This window comes from Haliotis asinina, chromosome 2 (genome assembly GCF_037392515.1).
Source record: "Haliotis asinina isolate JCU_RB_2024 chromosome 2, JCU_Hal_asi_v2, whole genome shotgun sequence".
Lineage (NCBI taxonomy): Eukaryota > Metazoa > Mollusca > Gastropoda > Lepetellida > Haliotidae > Haliotis > Haliotis asinina.
In genome coordinates this window covers 25,658,363-25,676,350 of record NC_090281.1, presented here as the reverse complement: position 1 = coordinate 25,676,350, position 17,988 = coordinate 25,658,363, and the positions used below count along the sequence as shown (strand labels likewise).

The following is a 17,988-nucleotide window of genomic DNA, read 5'->3' as shown; positions in this document are numbered from 1 at the left end:
ACATGTTAATTTAGTGTAGCAAAATAATTTTCATGAATTCAGTTTTCGTAATATCCAAAGAAAAGTTTCTTCATTTGTGAGGAATCTTAGATCTAGCTACAAGCAGATAATTTGTCTTATTTTCTGTCGCTTCTTTATCGAATGGCAATGTTCAATTTAATCAACATATATTATATGTACTATGCCGTGAAAAACTTTAACATGGCTGCCTATGGGATTGTGCATTGTGGAACCATACGTAAGTTGATAAATATGATGTCATTAGTTAAATATTGGTCGGAAAATTGAACTGTGCGCAGAGCAGAGGTGATTTCAAATTTCAAAGATCAATCCTAAACTCACTTCATGAAAATTAATTATGCTACACTGAAATAACATGTAAGTCTGTGGAAATGACGTCAAGTCTCCGAATATATAGCTTCTGTGTTTGGGAAGTCAAGATGGGAAAGCCACACAAGATGATTTAAAAATGTCAGTATTTCTCAATCTGTGGACCACACAATTTTAATACTATGAAAACACAAGAGACAAGTTATTGTTGAAGAAATGGGTCATGATCTCAGGTGCAATTAACACTAGAGTTTACTGTAAAAGTAAGGTCCCGGGGTAGAATAGGCCTTCAGCAACCCATGCTTGCCATAAAAGGCGACTATGCTTGTTGTAAGAGGCGACTAACGGGATCGGGTGGTCAGACTAGCTGACTTGGTTGACACATGTCATCGTTTCCCCATTGCGCAGATCGATGCTCATGTTATTGATCACTGGATTGTCTGGTCCAGACTCGATTATTTACAGACCGTCGCCATATAGCTGGAATATTGCTAAGTGCGACGTAAAACTAAACTCACTCACTCACTGTAAAAGTATATGTTATCACTCCACTCTCACACACCAAAAATGTCACGAAACAGCATGTGATTCAGTAGCGCGTGTGACCTCCATTGCTTGCGATGCAGGCAGCAGACCGACGTTTCATCGAGTCAACAAGTGTATGAAAGAGGGTTTGAAAAATTTGATTCCATTCCCTGACCAACCTGGCTTCCATATTTGTAAGGTTTTGAGGTTGAACAGCTGTCTGTCTCCGTCTACCAATTTCATCCCACACATGCTCGAGTGGTGCCATATCCGGGGATACAGAGGGCCAGGGCAGTACAGCAATGTTGTTCCCTCTGAGGAAGTCCATAGAGACCCGTACAGTGTGAGGACGAGCGTTGTCCTGCTGGAATGTCTGTAGCAGAGGTTGGGCCTGGAATAGAGGTACAACGTGGTGTTGAAGGACCTGGTCTCTGTAGACTACAACAGTCACACGTAGTCGAAACACGTGTAAACGTTTTCTGTGGTGGTAGCTGAAGCCACACCATACTATGAGACTTCCACCTCCCCAGCGGTCAGCTTCCACAACACAACAGTTGGCGTAACATCAATTACGTCGCCTCCATACACGTAGTTGGCCATCGGCGTGGGACACATCAGGAAACAACACCTGTTGCCATTGTTGATGTCGCCAAGGCTGGTGTTGTCGCGCCCACGAGTTTGGCGGTGACGTTGCGTCAGAATCGGGCCGACGATTTTAGCGGTGACGTTGCGTCATCTGATCCCTGCTGCCCCCAGACGACGACGACGAACAGTGTCTGCAGTTGTCTGTGCATCCTCGTCGGGCCGACCCGTAGATGCGTCCAGGGTATAGTGGAGACTTATCGGAATGTATCTCCTGGAGATATCGAGGATGCTGTCTGTCTTGCTCGTTGCTGTAGGTTACGCAGATGAGTAGCTCGGATGTGACGATCTTGCGCTGGCGTTGTTACCCGCGGACGTCCTGAATGTTGTCAGTCTCGAACATTACCGGTTTGACGATACCTTGCGGATAGTCTTGTGATTGTTGTCACGTGACATCTCAGGTGCCTGTCCACTGCAGAGAAGATCCAGTCTGCAACATTCCAATGGCGATTCCTCGTTGCTGTCCAGTTAAACGTGACATGTTTTCTCAGCGTTGTCACAGTCATTTTTGTGTTCTGTGGGGTTTTTTTTAATGACCTGCGTTATAAAGTTTCAAACTGGAGTGAAATGCACGCATTATTGTGTGAAACACAAAAAATTCATGAAAAAAAAATGCTTCTGTTATGGCATACTTTGTTGTCCTAAAAGGAGTGCATTTGGAACGTATGTTTTGAAAATAGTAACTTGCGTTTCTCTTGCGGTTCAGTATATATATAATTTTCAGTTCTAAATACAAGAAATAGGAACAGAGTCAGATAGTCAAAACACTGAGTAAAGACATTTCATTGGCTACCATGACTGATGACATTATTAAGTTTTCGAAATGTAAAGGAGTTCACAAGAATGGATCTCGCTGGTGTTGGCCGGAAATGTGCCGATCTTGTCGAGGGATGGTGACCCTTGGATGATTGCTCCGAGGAAGGTCATCTATGATCTGTGTATCGATGCTGGAGACAGTAGATCATGGTTATGTTCACGTAGATATGGCAGGCAAGATTTTGGACAGACACCCCAGCTTCCAAACGTCCGATAACCTGGTTCCTTTTAATTTGAGTTAAACCTGGCATTTGTGATAGACCAAATTAATGCCGTCTCGTACCCACCAGTGGTGGTGACAATTCGTGCATGTTCAATTTCACAAGAAGTGTGTACGTGATACCCACATATTCATTGATATGGTGTGTTTTGGTGATTCCTTCTGTTGATGTGTTTTTACCCTGGCCTTCCAAATTATGTATAACGTCACATTTTAGTAAAAAAAGATGCTTGCGTTGAACTTGTTAGATGTTTTAAAGATTAATGGAAGAGGTAGAAAAGGACACCCCCACTTGGGAACTTGGGAGCAGAGAGACGCCACGGTTCAGTGGTTACAGCTATACGGCCTTCTGTGCTCTCTGCTCAGTATATTAAGGATGGTGATGTAGATGAAGGTTACGCAAGAAAAGTAGGTGATGTGGGTATACTACGTCAACAGGCAGCTGTGCAGTCGGCCAGATAGTTATTACAAGACACTATTATGGATGACAACTTCTTTAATTCTTTGAACACGACGTTTCAAGGCTAATTCTTGCCCCTTCCACCTGACGAAGGGGCAAGAATTAGCCTTGAAACGTCGTGTACCTGACGAAGGGGCAAGAATTAGCCTTGAAACGTCGTGTTCAAAGAATTAAAGAAGTTGTCATCCATAATAGTGTCTTGTATTACCTCACCAACTTCTAAATGCCTTTGAAGAATTTAACCAGATAGTTTGTTGTTTTAACCTGTCTGACAATTGTTATGTCTGACCAGGGAGACAATAACAAGCTGATGTTAACACATGTGATCTAACCATAGTTTTGCGTTCTTTAACATGTTTTGGAAGGGATGGCCGTGGTGTATCATTTATTCTTTCATTCATTCACATATGTAACTCTTTCTTTTATTGTTCCTTTCTCATTCATTCACATATGCACTTCTTTTATAATTTCTTTCATTCATTCACATATACTTCTTGCTCTTCATTCATTCGTTCATTCTTTCATTGTAAGATTACAGTATACTGGCTGAAGTACTGTTAAACACAGCCGAAGTTGCGATGGAAGCGAACCAGGCCACTGTGTGCATTGGAGCATGACGAGGCGCATACTAATTATTACAAATGGTACAGAAAACAAGCGAATGACCTGTCCCTGTTGTAGATTATTTCTGGTCTGACAAATAGGAGAATACCCCAAATAACCTTGGACCAAGAATAGCCGGGACGGGCAAACGGGAATTACTAAAAATGGAGACCACACTATTAAAACGAAACATGCTAAACTGGGTAGGTACACTTAAAACTACTAGTAAGTATATTTGGCGAATGTCAGTGGGATTGACAAGACATATTTCAATACAGTTTAAAGATCTCACAACAATGTTTATTAATGTGTCCCAGCATAGTCACTGAAGTTCGGTCACTCTTGATTAGGGCTTTCACAAATGACTTCAACTTCATAGATATAGCTTGAATTTTGTTATATTTATAGAATACCTAAATTCAAAAGAATCTCAAGGCTTAGTATTCTAAGTGTACTGTGTATGTTGCTGGAAGTAAAGCTCTGTGTTCGGGACCCGTGAAGATCTGGAGTAGAAGAGGGCTTCAGCAGCCCATGCTTGCCATAAAAGGCGACTATGCTTGTCGTAAGAGGCGACTAACGGGATCGGGTGGTCAGGCTCGCTGACTTGGCTGACACATGTCATCAGTTCCCAATTGTGCACGTCGATGCTCATGCTGTTGATCACTGGATTGTCTGGTCCAAACTCGATTATCTACAAACCGCCGCCATATTGCTGGAATATCACTGAGTGCGACATGAAACTAAACTCACGAAATTAAACTGAATTGTCATTAGAATTTCATCTATTTTTAAACCATATGTTTGCAAAATAAAGAAAACAAGCAAACGAAAATATTTTTTGTCCACAAGCGAGATTAGTCGAATTAAGACCGGAATGATTTCATTTTTTTTGTCATGATACTTATAAACTCACGTTCATTCATAAATTTACAACATCCAAGACAATAAAAAAAACTATGAAAATTTAAGTGGAAGTCCAGATTCTTGTACTTGTTACAAATTAGCGGAATTAAGTCAAAATGAGTTGAATTTTGTGCCATGATACTTAGAAATATATATCCTCATTCATTTACAACATCCAAAACACAGAAAAAGATGTGTTTTGAGTAAAAGTAATTATTCTGGCATATTTTTTAAAAATCGTCATGAATTCGCAAAATTAAGTCCAAATCAGTTGAATTTTGTGTCATGATACTCATAATGGCACTTTCATTCATTTACATCCTCCAAAACATTAGAAAAGATGTATTTGGAGTGAAAAGGAAATATTCTTGCTCATGAGCCAAATGTTTTTCGCCCATGGGCGAGATGTTTTTGAAGGTGGTCTCAATTAGAAGAATTAAGTCAAAATGAGTTGGATCTTGTGCCATGATACTCATAAATATATCCTCGTTCATTTACAACCTCCAAAAACAGGAAAAGATGTATTTTGAGTGAAGGCAAATATTCTTGCCCATGGGCCAAAATGTCTTTCTCCCATGCGCGAGAGTTTTTAAAATTGCTCTCATTTAGAGGAATTAAGTCAAAATGAGTTGAAATTTCTGTCATGATACTCATAGATGTACTTTCATTCATTTACAATCTCCAAAACACAGGAAAAGATGTATTTTGACTGAAGGCAAATATTCTCGCCCGTGGGCCAAAATGTTTTTCTCCCATGCGCGAGAGTTTTTAAAATTGCTCTCATTTAGAGGAATTAAGTCAAAATGAGTTGAAATTTCTGTCATGATACTCATAGATGTACTTTCATTCATTTACAATCTCCAAAACACAGGAAAAGATGTATTTTGACTGAAGGCAAATATTCTCGCCCGTGGGCCAAAATGTTTTTCTCCCATGCGCGAGAGTTTTTAAAATTGCTCTCATTTAGAGGAATTAAGTCAAAATGAGTTGAAATTTCTGTCATGATACTCATAGATGTACTTTCATTCATTTACAATCTCCAAAACACAGGAAAAGATGTATTTTGACTGAAGGCAAATATTCTCGCCCGTGGGCCAAAATGTTTTTCTCCCATGCGCGAGAGTTTTTAAAATTGCTCTCATTTAGAGGAATTAAGTCAAAATGAGTTGAAATTTCTGTCATGATACTCATAGATGTACTTTCATTCATTTACAATCTCCAAAACACAGGAAAAGATGTATTTTGACTGAAGGCAAATATTCTCGCCCGTGGGCCAAAATGTTTTTCTCCCATGCGCGAGAGTTTTTAAAATTGCTCTCATTTAGAGGAATTAAGTCAAAATGAGTTGAAATTTCTGTCATGATACTCATAAATGTACTTTCATTCATTTACATCCTCCAAAACATTGGAAAAGATGTATTTGGGGTAAAAGGGAATATTCTCGCTCATAGGCCAAAATTTTTTTCGCCCATGGGTGAGATTTTGTTAAATCGCTCTAAATTAACAGAATTAAGTCAAAATGAGTTGAAATTTACTTATGAACATACTTTCATCCATTCACAACCCCCAAAACATGGAAAAAGATGTATTTTGAGTAAAAGTAAATATTCTTATAAATTTTCTGGACTTTCGTGAGTCCAGAATTAAATTGTGACGTGTTTATATCATTCAATGCCATTTGAGGACCTTCCATTTAATTGTTTTTGTTTGTTTCACGTACAAAGATTAAACTGGTCAATTCACAACGATAACCTGTGAATAAGATAATAGAACAAAATACTTTCTTGGAATAGTTGAAACGATTTAGTAAACAATTAAAAAATAAACATTTATTATTAGTGACTTTAACTTTACACCGCGCTTAAATACGCACGAAATATTCCAGTTATATGGCCGTGGTTTGTAAATAATAAAGTCTAGACCACACAATCCAGTGATCAACAGCATGAGCATCGATGTGCGCTGTTGGGAACCGATGAATCATTATTAAATCCCTGCTACTGATATCATTGAATAGGTTTATTATACACATTAAAATCTTACAATAGACTTTTAGTGGGTAGTTCGGATGATTTGACAATGGTTTTGTTGCTTCTAACACTAGGATGTGAGTACATGCACAGTGGGGCTCGATAATAAATCGTATAAATATACTGAAGTACAAAAGTAAGCACACATCTGGTATATTTTCCGAAGAAAAACAATGTAAACGTGCCCCTAAAGGGTCGATAGGCCAGGGTACCAACAACACACTGTCCTCTCATCCTTGTCCTGTTCTTCCTGATGCGGAGACGCAACGCCGATGACGTCACCGTGAACACCCACTTGTGTCGATGGAGAATGCACAGATGAATGTCATCTTGAAAGGTGGTCGTTCTTGGTGTTCCGGTTCTTGGACCGTCAGATGCGTAATCAGCATGTTCCGCTGATGTTCTGTCCCCCCTCTACGATATTCCAGCAGCTCGTTCCCACCCCTTTAACAAGCATTCCACGAACAATCTCAGTCTAGTGTGTTTTATACAGTTGGCATGCACGTGCAATTGATCAACATCACTAGGGATACAGGTGCTCAGGATACGATATGTATCTTGGTACTGGGGTTACGATATGTTACGTATCCCGATACTGCATTTTCGATAATTTGCTGCCATTATCTGGATGACAGCCATATTCATGGAACCACACACATAGTACTGCAGGTGCTATATTGTAAGTCAAAATCAAAGTATTTTTGAAAATGTCAATGTTGTCAAAAAAATCATTTCAAAACATGTGAATATATTTTTGTATGTCGGAATCATTCTGTGAACTATTAAAATATATATCGATTATTCATCAATGTTCGGTGCCTTCAGCTGTCCCAACGGATGTGATATGCAAAGCGTATTATACCGGGTATTGTTGTTCACGTCACACACAGCAATATTTCAGCGGTCTGTTAATAATCTGGTGGTACGACACAATCCAGTGATCAACAGCAAAAGCATCGCGCTGCACAACTGGGAGTCAACCGAGTCAGCAAGCCTGACCGCCCGATCACGTTAGTCGCCTCTTACGACAGTCATGGGTTGCTGAAATCAGTTCTAACACGGAACCTCACGGGTGTAATACCACGGAAGAAGAGAGATCAAATAATAAAAAAATATATAATGAATGGGTCATGTTGAAAATACAGTTTAATAGTAATTAATACCTGCTAAAAAAAAGTCAATTCTTAGAATATGTACGCATCAACGTTTAGTGCGATAAACACCTTGTTTACCAACACTGCATTCACACAGCCACGTACAGGCGACCAATGAAAATGGCACAACAACTGGGAGGACGAATCTGATTAGCTGCATCAACCCCAGAGTGTCCACAAGCCTCTTCCTGAACGTCAGCTTGGGTCAAGGGCTAAGTGTTTATAACATCTCGCCCCTAAGTACTTGTCTCATCCTTGGGTACCTCATCCTTGCCGAGTCGTATTCTTCTTAGTAAGTGTAATTTTCGTGTTTAGTGAGATTGATAATGATATTAATCCTGAAGAGATTTAAATGTGGTGTATATGTTTGACGAAGTAATCAATTTCAGCACACGCTGTTTTAGTGCAACATGTGGTGACATTAACTATAAACCTTCTAATAATCAGATTATGCGCTTTGAGCGGGAGATTTAGCCTGGACACGCTCATTATTGTTATTACAAGAACACAGAATGATATACAGGTATTCCTGTTGTATTTCATTTCATACTTTAGCTGTTTGAACAAGAGTGTATAAGGGGTTAAACATGGCTGGGTATTTTTTTTCTACTAAAAGTAAAACTATTTCAGGGCTGAAGTGGAACTATGTAAAATGTTATCATTCGTTTGTTTAGTTCTATTTTAGCTAAACTTAATCACTATGCGCTCTTCTCATGTAGGGTTAGTACATCCCGATAGAGGGTCCAAATTCGATTCCAACACTGCGTGTGTCTGTTTTGGTGTCCATTAAGTGATATTCCTGGAATTTTCATCCACGCACTGTCGTCAGCAAACCATGTTCCAATGTCTTTTCTACGTCAAGGCCTAGATGTTCAAAGGTAATGACTTTCAGCGGGAATAATTGGGGGAATACTGCGGAGAGCGGCGTAACACCCTACTCAGTCATTCGTTGTGTCTGTATTTCAGATATCCATGTTAAGGTATCATGACACTTTGATCCTGTGTCGGAAATTTGCGTTTCAACTTTTCCAGCATACCAACCAAATGTCAATGTTAAGCTAGCGCATGATTTCAATTTGTGAATACGAAGAGGCAGTTACGTATTTCAGTTTGTATTTAACCAGGCCTGAGAACAGCCAATTTCAACTTTGGACGAACATTATGACAAGTACCATCGCCCCCTCCTATAAATGTTAAAGTAGATTTATGCTGGTTTAAAAAAATGGCCCAAATTTTGTACGTAATACGCAGAAAATATATAATGAAGTCTTTTGAAGACAGAGTTAAGGTGAAATGGTTTGTTTGTGTGTTGAGCAGGTGTCCTGTTGTGCGCGATCATGCCGAGTCTCAAGCGCCTGGAGAGTGTCCGAAAGTTGCAAGAGATGCACAAAGAGTCAACTGGGACACTAAGTTTCGCGCAAAAACTATGCGCCTGTCTGATCGGAAGTTGCACATGTGGTATGTAAACACATTGTTATAAAAATCATCATCACCCCCAATGCCACAAATTATTAACGGCCCCTTCTGTCGCAGTTTGCTGTGTTGAATGCTTGGTTATCTCGAGGCATTAGCTGGATTCCCGCATATTCCTTCATTACGTCACCATACATGTCGAGCTCCGGATAACTCGAAATATTAATGCTTCTGTTGTGAGCAATCCCACGAAACGTCCACAGTACACCGGGGGTTGAGAACTTCAACTGAAACTAAATACTTCGAGTTATCCGTAGATGTTTGATAAAATGCATTTCACATGGTTGGTTGTTTCTTAGTGTTTGATTACCGGTCCTGTTTCGGTTATGTATTCTGCGCTGATTTACCTGTGAAATTGGCCACCTAAACCAATCCTCGATCATCTCCAGGGTATATGTTCCGATAAATGTCCATTAATCGAGATTCATCGGAACGTATACCCTGGAGATGATCGAGGATCAGACAAACTTTGCTCACCAAACCTTGTGCAGCAAGTTCTGTTACGACCTCGTTGACGCAAGCTATGCCCGGAAGTTGATACTTGGGCATGGCCGCCCTGAAGGTCATCACAGGAAGTAATCGGTCTCGTGTAAATGTTTCCGGGTCATGCTATATCTCAAGACAAGTCATAAGTTGCAATGAATTTCAGTGACAAACATCAGGAAATTTTTCAAAATAGTTATATAATAAATGTTTCTTGTTTTGATTTGTTTCATGTGTTCTCATGTTGTTGGGTTTTCCCCAAATAGGGTGTTAAAGGGTGTTAAATAGGGTTTGCATTTGCGAATATCACCGATGAAGTTTTCACTAAGTCTAAGTCGTCACCATTTGATAATCATAAACACGTACCAGGGGAGATAACTCACTGGTCATGCGTAACTCATCCGATTTTGTCGGACTTTAAAAATGAACTTTATATAACAGTTTATATTAATAATGAATGTGATATTATCAGTTTTATTAATGTTTAAACATTAACGGTACATCCAGTTTTGTGATGATGACGGGGTAGATACAGCTTATTGAGAAAGGAGGGGTGCACACTATCGAGAAAAGATATATGTGTGTGTTTGTTTCCACATTCACAAATTTCTGGACAATAGGGAAGTGTGCACCCCTTTTCACACGCACGCACGCACGCACGCACACGTATGCATGTACGCACGCACACACACGCCCCCCACTGGATCCGCCTATGATTAAAGACACTGCGCATGGGTGGAATACTATTTGCGAGACATTATGCACAAGTTAATCAACTGAACGTTAAACACTAATCACTAACAGCTGATTCATTTTCATTTTTTACAGCCATATTTTGCATAGTCATTGTATTATGCGTTGCTGGATTTGCCCTCAACATTGCCAAGATTGCTGTGGGTAAGTAACAACAGAGGTACTTTACTATCGCGTACATGTGGGAAGTATTATCAGAAGTATATTTGTAGTAGTATTTCAGTTTCCCTTTCAATTGTCAGCCCTTGATTTCCACAGCAACAAAACCTGCTTCAAAAGCCCCAGTAGGTATTTCATTTCTGTTGGTTTCATGTAACATTTTACAAGTAGAAGAATTTAAGGAGCCAAATGTTCTACCAAGTTTGTGGGTTTGTATAGTTTCATCTGTAACATTTGGGAGAATCGGGTGCCCTCAAATGAACCAATTTCGTATTTGGGCTTATTAGTAGAGCCTATGACTCTGGGTGACCATTTCACAATCCACCTTATTTTGTTACCTAGGGTTATTTCATAATGGCACATACGTCATCATTTATCAAATCTTATTTAAACAAACAGGACTGTATAGTGGTATTCTGGTCAAAGATCTTAGTCATAGGAGGTCACATGCGAGTTTAAACTCAAGTAGTTCACCAAAATCACCTTGTTTTGCAAAAGTTCATGTTAACACATGTGAATATTGGAGTTGAATAAGAATGATTCAATGGCATACAGTAACAATAATTGCATTCTGCATTGAAGCGCATTTTGCTGACGCAAACAACTCTGACCCTGAAAATAATTATCTTGTACTATTACCTTTATCATTATATTCGCTAAACTTTCAGTTTTAATATTTCAATTATACATTCCGCATTAAAGCTCTATATCATTATATGCAATATATATATATATATATATATATATATATATATATATATATATATATATATATATATATATATATGGATGGATGGATGGATGGATGGATGGATGGATGCATGCATGTATATAACGTATGCACAGAAACCTTACGTTATGCATTGCAACATATCGCAATATGAAATTCATGGCAATATCCAACTCTAATATTGCTAAAAGCGGTGTGAAACATACTCACTCACTCGCTCGCTCACTCACTCACTCCTTTACCGGAAGAGGTACACATCATGTACGCAAGAAATGGGATATAGGTATTATTATCTTACCTAACACATAAATGTCGCTTTCTGATTGGCTGAGCGCTCTTCTATTATTTTCAATGTACCCTGCCTACAAGCGAGTAACATTTCTATATACCCCGCTGGGAACGTCAAACCCATTTGGTACTTCGTGGTAGTAAATCTTTATCTCGAATAACATTGAATCACACATGCAAATATACGGATGTTACAGGTGTTTTGCGAATGCAAGTCTATTGAAGGGAGATAACTCTATTCACTCTCAGATCCAGTGGAGTTTACAAAATAAGCTGTCTTTGATCATGAGGCTTTAGAATGTTGACAGTCTCAATCCACCCCGGGTATCCATTAAAAGGAATGATGTTTAAGACATTGTGTTCAAATAGTTAACGTTCAGTTTACTCATACGTTCTTTCCTCACAGGTGCGTACTACTTCCATGAGTGTCCGGCCCAGTCCTTGGTACCCATCTTTCTAGTTGTGGGCGGAGTCATTGCTCTGACTGTCAACTGCACATGTCGGCCCTCCAAAGACGATTCGGGCGAGGTTAAAATGGCTTGCGCTGGTTGTGGCGCAGTAGTCGGGTTGATCGTTGTGGCCTTCAGCTTTTGCTGGTTAATAGTGGGTAGGTGTTTTTTGGGTTTTTTTATTTATTTATTTATTTATTTATTTATTTATTTATTTATTTATTTATTTATTTATTTATTTATTTATTTGGGGTTTGTATCCCAAATGTGTAGATCAATGCAATATTCAATCTGTATGGCTGCGATCTGAAGTAATCTAGCTTGGATCTGAAAAAACAGTGTTCAACATCATGAGCATCAATCTACGCAACTGGAACACAATGAAATATGATACAGGAAGTATCGAAATGCAGAACATTTACGTGTTAAGCAATAATGATGACCATTCCTTGAATGCAAAGATTCTATCAACCCATTCCACCATATAGTAAAGGGGCGGTGGGGTAGCCTTACGGTTAACGCTTTCGCTCGTCACGCCTAAAACTCTGGTTCGATTCTCCACATGGACATAATGCGTGAAGCCCATTTCTGGTGTCCCGCGCCGTGATATTGTTTAAATATTGCTGAAAGCGGCGTAACACCATACTCACTTACTTCACCATATAGTTTGTTTAATTTCTGTTGCAGGTACAGTGTATGTCATTCGCACTTCAAATGAAATAGCAACCTGCCAAGCAACACTTCAAACGACGACGTCAACAGCAATCCCCGGATTCAATATCACGTCCACGTCAACGCCCGTAAACCCTTGTCCCTCTTGTGATGAGACCCTGCTGAATTTTGCATATGGCATTGTTATCACGGAATGGTGCATGATGGGGGTGCTGGTTTTGTTTATATTCTCCTACTGCTGTGCATTATGCGTGGGACGTACAGGTATTGCGATGAGTGATCGGTGAATACTGCTTGAAATGTGATCAATTTAAGTTAACGTTAACCGACACCAGGACTATGTTTTGGGTAAAATATTGCATTGCAATAAAAAGCGATTTAGGCACCTGTATTGCGTGAATGAGTGAGTGAGTTTAGTTTTACGCCGCACAAGGCAATATTCCAGCTATATGGCGGCGGTCTTTAAATAATCGAGTCTGGACCAGACGATCAAGAGATCAACAGCATGAGCATAGATCTGGGCAGTTGGGAACCGATGACTTGTTTCAACCAAGTCAACGAGCCTGAAAATCCGATCTCGTTAGTTGCCTCTTTCGACAAGCATAGTCGCCTTTTGTGGCAAGCGTGGGTTGCTGAAGGCCTATTCTACCCCATACTGCCATACGTACTGCACTTCCTAACTGTATGCAAGGTTTATTCTGATTTAAGATATGATCTATGGAAACACGTTACCTCCTTGGAGCCTTGCTTCCCGAATCTCTCTTCACTGCAACAGACTTGTTACTTAATCAATACTCCCTGTGTAAATAACTTCCTAGCCGCCCTTGTTTACAAAATGTACAGGCGCCGTAAACTTTATGCCAACCGTTAGCTGGCTTCTATCAATGCTATAGCTATATATTGTCTAAAAAATTCGTGGGTGTGTATGGCCCGACATGGCAACTTATTTTAATATTTACTTTTATTACCTGTGCTTAATATTATGCCTATGCTGTATTTACCATGACTGCAATATGTAAGTGTGTATGGGTTCGGTGGATGGCTGGTCCATGTTGGGGACTCTATACCACTATACTATTGCAAGCATGCATGTACGATTGCACGTGAGCGTGTGTTTGCGCGTGTGTGTATTGCAAATGGGGCTAGGATGTGTGTGTGTAGGGGTGGGGTGGGGTGGGGTGGGTGGGTGGGTGTATGTATGTATGTATGTATGTATGTATGTATGGTATACAGGTATGGTTTATAATGCGTATAATGTATGTGATATCTCGTGTCTCATAGGCCAACTGGCAGGGTGCTTTTTTGATATATGGTGATAATTGTATATATTTTGTACCATAGCACGTGACACGTAAATAAAATAATCTTCTCCTTCCTCTTCCTCTTCTTCTTCCTCTTCTATATTGGGACCTGTTGTGTTTCATATGAGCGTGTCTCGATTTGAACCAGCGTTAAAAAACATATAGGTATGAAGACCCTACCCTGTTCTTACATCCGTTTATATAGGAATAACAGTGGGTCTATGTACCTATATATCTTTATAGCGCTATTTCTAATCGAGATGACCCGTGAAGGTCCCGTGGTAGAATAGGCCTTCAGCAACCCATGCTTGCCATAAAAGGCGACTATGCTTGTTGTAAGAGGCGACTAACGGGATCGGGTGGTCAGACTCGCTGACTTGGTTGACACGTCATCGGTTCCCAATTGCACAGATCGATGCTCATGTTGTTCATCACTGGATTGTCTGGTCGATTATTTACAGGCCGCCGCCATACAGCTGGAATATTGCTGAGTGCGGCGTAAAACTAAACTCGCTCACTCACTCTAATCGAGACACGAAACTATGATGTGTTTAACAGTGAGTGACACTAATTGTGCACGTCAGTCCTATTTTCCCCGAACATATATGATATGGTTCTAATAACTGATCTCAAAATTAGCTTGCATAGTCATGGATACTATTTCCCCTTTGTACAATTAATAGTATTACAGTATGCAGTTTTGCCATTAAAAACCACACAAAGGAAATAATCTGTTGTGAATGAAAGTATGTGTAGATTTTAATAAAACCATAAAACCATAAAAATCACCAAAAAAATCATATATGTTCTTCACCCAATATACCGGCTCTCAGAAGAAAAAAATTGCGAAACGTATCGTTTGAAAAGCACATTGCTATATGTCGGTAATACTGTGCAGCCCTGACAAACTCATTGAGGTAAACGATGGTTGATTGAAACCGACCCAAGCTTCATCCTCCTCATTTAAATGACATTGTGAAATGTCGGGATAGATAGACAGACAGACAGATAGATAGATAGAATTGATTTTTCGTGTCCGAATCCGTACCAGCTATTGTAATGGGTTGCATAGGTACATGTACCTCCATTTTGTAGTAATGCTTTAGGTGATTGTACGGGTGCTGCTATCATATATTATTGTTTGTTGTGGATTGAATGAGTGCTTCAAATTTCGATAATGCTTTGTGGGGTTGCTGGGTGTTTCTACTGGCCTCGTATTTATTTATGTATGTATGTATGTATGTATGTATGTATGTATGTATGTATGTATGTATGTATGTATGTATGTATGTATGTATGTATGTATGTATGTATGTATGAATTTATTTATTTATTTATTTATTTTAAAATTTTGTTATTCACGGGATGCTAGTTCTTGCAACTAATGCTGCGGTTTCATAACTTCGATGGGACCATAGTCCCTGTTAAACTATGTACAACTGGTAAAGACCAAAAGGTGTGAGAGAAAGCGTAGAAGGTGGATAAAACCATACACAAATCTGTGAGTGAGTGGGTATGGTTTTACTCCACTCTTAGCAATGTACCAGCAAAATCACGGCGGGGAACAACCAGTAATGGGCTTCACACAATGTAGTCAGGTGGTGAATCGAAACGGGGTGTTCGGTGTGACGGACGAACGCCTTAACCAGTAGGCTACCCCACAAATCTGTACCACGTCTTGTTATGTGTACATAAGTCAGGCCCCCCTAAGTAATTGAAGGAAAAACAGCAAATTTGAAGGAATTGCATCTCAAATGTAAACAAACGCAGCCCACTCGCGAAACTATTGCAGCGATATCGGTAGTTTAGCGGTAATAACAGAAACACATCGGCCCTATCGGAAGCAATGTCGGTAATACTGGAAACACGATCGGCCATCTTCGGAGATTTTTCGGTCGCGAGCGGAAACTCACGCAGCAAAACATGGCGTCGTTGGAAGAAGCACCCGTCTCGGTGAGTTTGTTTTTAGTTCCTACTATTACATTTTCATACTTATCCATCTTTGACCACCCGCGTTGAATGCGTTTAGGTATGAGGTGTTGTCGGGGCAATAGCTTATGTTTTTAGGAAAAGATTGTCACTGCAGAAGAGTGTCACAAGTCATGCCCCTGGAGATTGTTTACATCTGAACATCGAAGTCGTGCCGATGATTACGAACATCATGAACGTGCGCCATGAAGAAGTTTATGAGCCATAATTTTTCTTGCTACGAAGTGCAATTGACAAATTTAAACACATTTTACAAAAAATGATGTTATATCTGGCGCACGTTCGTAATCATCGGCACGACTTCGATGTTCAGATGTAAACAAACTACAGGGGCATGACTTGTGACACTCTTCTGCAGTGACAATCTCACCGAGACGGGTGCTTCTTCCAACGACGCCATGTTTTGCTGCGTGAGTTTCCGCTCGCGACCGAAAAATCTCCGAAGATGGCCGATCGTGTTTCCAGTATTACCGACATTGCTTCCGATAGGGCCGATGTGTTTCTGTTATTACCGCTAAACTACCGATATCGCTGCAATTGTTTCGCGAGTGGGCTGCGTTTGTTTACATTTGAGATGCAATTCCTTCAAATTTGCTGTAATTCCTTCAATTACTTAGGGGGGCCTGTAAGTGTAGCGATCTCAATTACGAATGTAAATAAAATGGAGACATAGCAGAACAACTTTTTCGTTGTGTGTGGTTGGGGGACAAACGGTTCTGTTAATTGTTAATTATGACGAGAGCAAGTTTACACAACTGTGCTTCATATTGTCATTTTATATTAAGTGCCAGATCGTTAGTCTCGTCCAATCGCTGTATTCGAGAAATCAGACAGAACATGTCTTACTGTTTGGTAATGGCAGAAGCCCCGTGAGTGGCCGTCGCACATGTGGCCTGACTGTCGGAACTACTGTCGGAAACAGAAAAAAACTCTATTCAGGCTGTTACTCTGTTACAATTGCAAATAACATATGTTGAAATAACCCAGATCGTCCTAAGTGGGCGTTCAGTGGGATGCGCAGCAGGATATAGACAAAGGCATGTTTACCCTAAAATCAGGCAAAATACGAAGAGTTGCTGAAAACAATAGATCAAGCCACAGATGACAATTAGGTCTCTGAGTCATTTATGACGACAGTCCGTTGTGTCACCTGGCATGGAATGCACGTGCTGCCTACATCCATAAGGGGCATCTCAAAGATATTTTATGGGTTTCCTTGTGTGTGGAATATGTCTCATACTTTAAGTAACATCTAACGTGTCTCTCTTTCATGAAGCTTAGGTTAATATATGTAAGATAACATAATACCCATAGAAAGTCTTGTATCAGCCATCGAATTAAATGTCCCAAAACATGTAGGTGACATGCTCACCGAACATCATAGAACTGGATAAAATGTAACTGTTTCTTCCGCAGTTTAATTACCCTAAAGGTTCATTGTATTTCAGCCGATATCTTTATCTCTATCCGCCAGCACGACCCCTATTGCCGCCTGCGACATCCGTCCTGGTCTTGCTTTTGAGACGACCTATTTGTATTCATAGTGATAGCGGAACTCCATGGCAGCTGCATCCTTATCAGTTGCAGTATCAAAAATATTATTTTTACGCCAGCTATCATTTATAACGAAGTCTAATTTCAAAATGGACATTTGTAATACAATATCATCGCACACTAACTTTCATTACGCCATGGACTGTTCAAATTATATTTGTTTAAAAAACAAAAAATAAACGCATTGTTCATCTCTGCACTAATCTCTCTCTCTCTCTCTCTGCACTAAAGCCCTTCATTACGTTTCCTATCTAACTACCACGGAGTCTCTAGTTAGACTGAACTGAGATTAACAAATATTTCACACTTTCGCATATTAACTAAATTAATTGACTGTGTAAAAACAAAAACAAAAAATAAACAAACAAAAGAAACAAACAGGGTAAAGACAACACTCCGCGAACTGCAGTGCAGTGTAAATTAAAACATCCTCTCCTCTCCTCTCCCCCCTCTA

General features: G+C 39.8%; 1 protein-coding gene across 1 annotated transcript; it reads left to right on the top strand.

Annotated features, from left to right (window-relative positions):
- The first annotated feature begins 8,969 nt into the window (after window positions 1-8,969).
- LOC137272408 (transmembrane protein 272-like) lies at window positions 8,970-14,068 on the top strand. Its single transcript, XM_067804788.1, has 4 exons — window positions 8,970-9,141; window positions 10,468-10,536; window positions 11,976-12,176; window positions 12,706-14,068. Exons 1-4 carry the CDS (start codon window positions 9,021-9,023, stop codon window positions 12,975-12,977), a joined length of 663 nt encoding a protein of 220 aa, XP_067660889.1. The 5' UTR covers window positions 8,970-9,020; the 3' UTR covers window positions 12,978-14,068.
- The last annotated feature ends 3,920 nt before the right edge of the window (window positions 14,069-17,988 follow it).

What these genes read in the sequence shown, in the direction of transcription:
- LOC137272408 (XM_067804788.1), top strand. Translation starts at nt 9,021, where the DNA reads ATGCCGAGTCTCAAGCGCCTGGAGAGTGTCCGAAAGTTGCAAGAGATG. An exon ending in CATTGCCAAGATTGCTGTGG is followed by an intron (nt 10,537 to 11,975) that starts GTAAGTAACAAC and finishes CTTTCCTCACAG; the next exon opens with GTGCGTACTACTTCCATGAG. An exon ending in CTTTTGCTGGTTAATAGTGG is followed by an intron (nt 12,177 to 12,705) that starts GTAGGTGTTTTT and finishes TTTCTGTTGCAG; the next exon opens with GTACAGTGTATGTCATTCGC.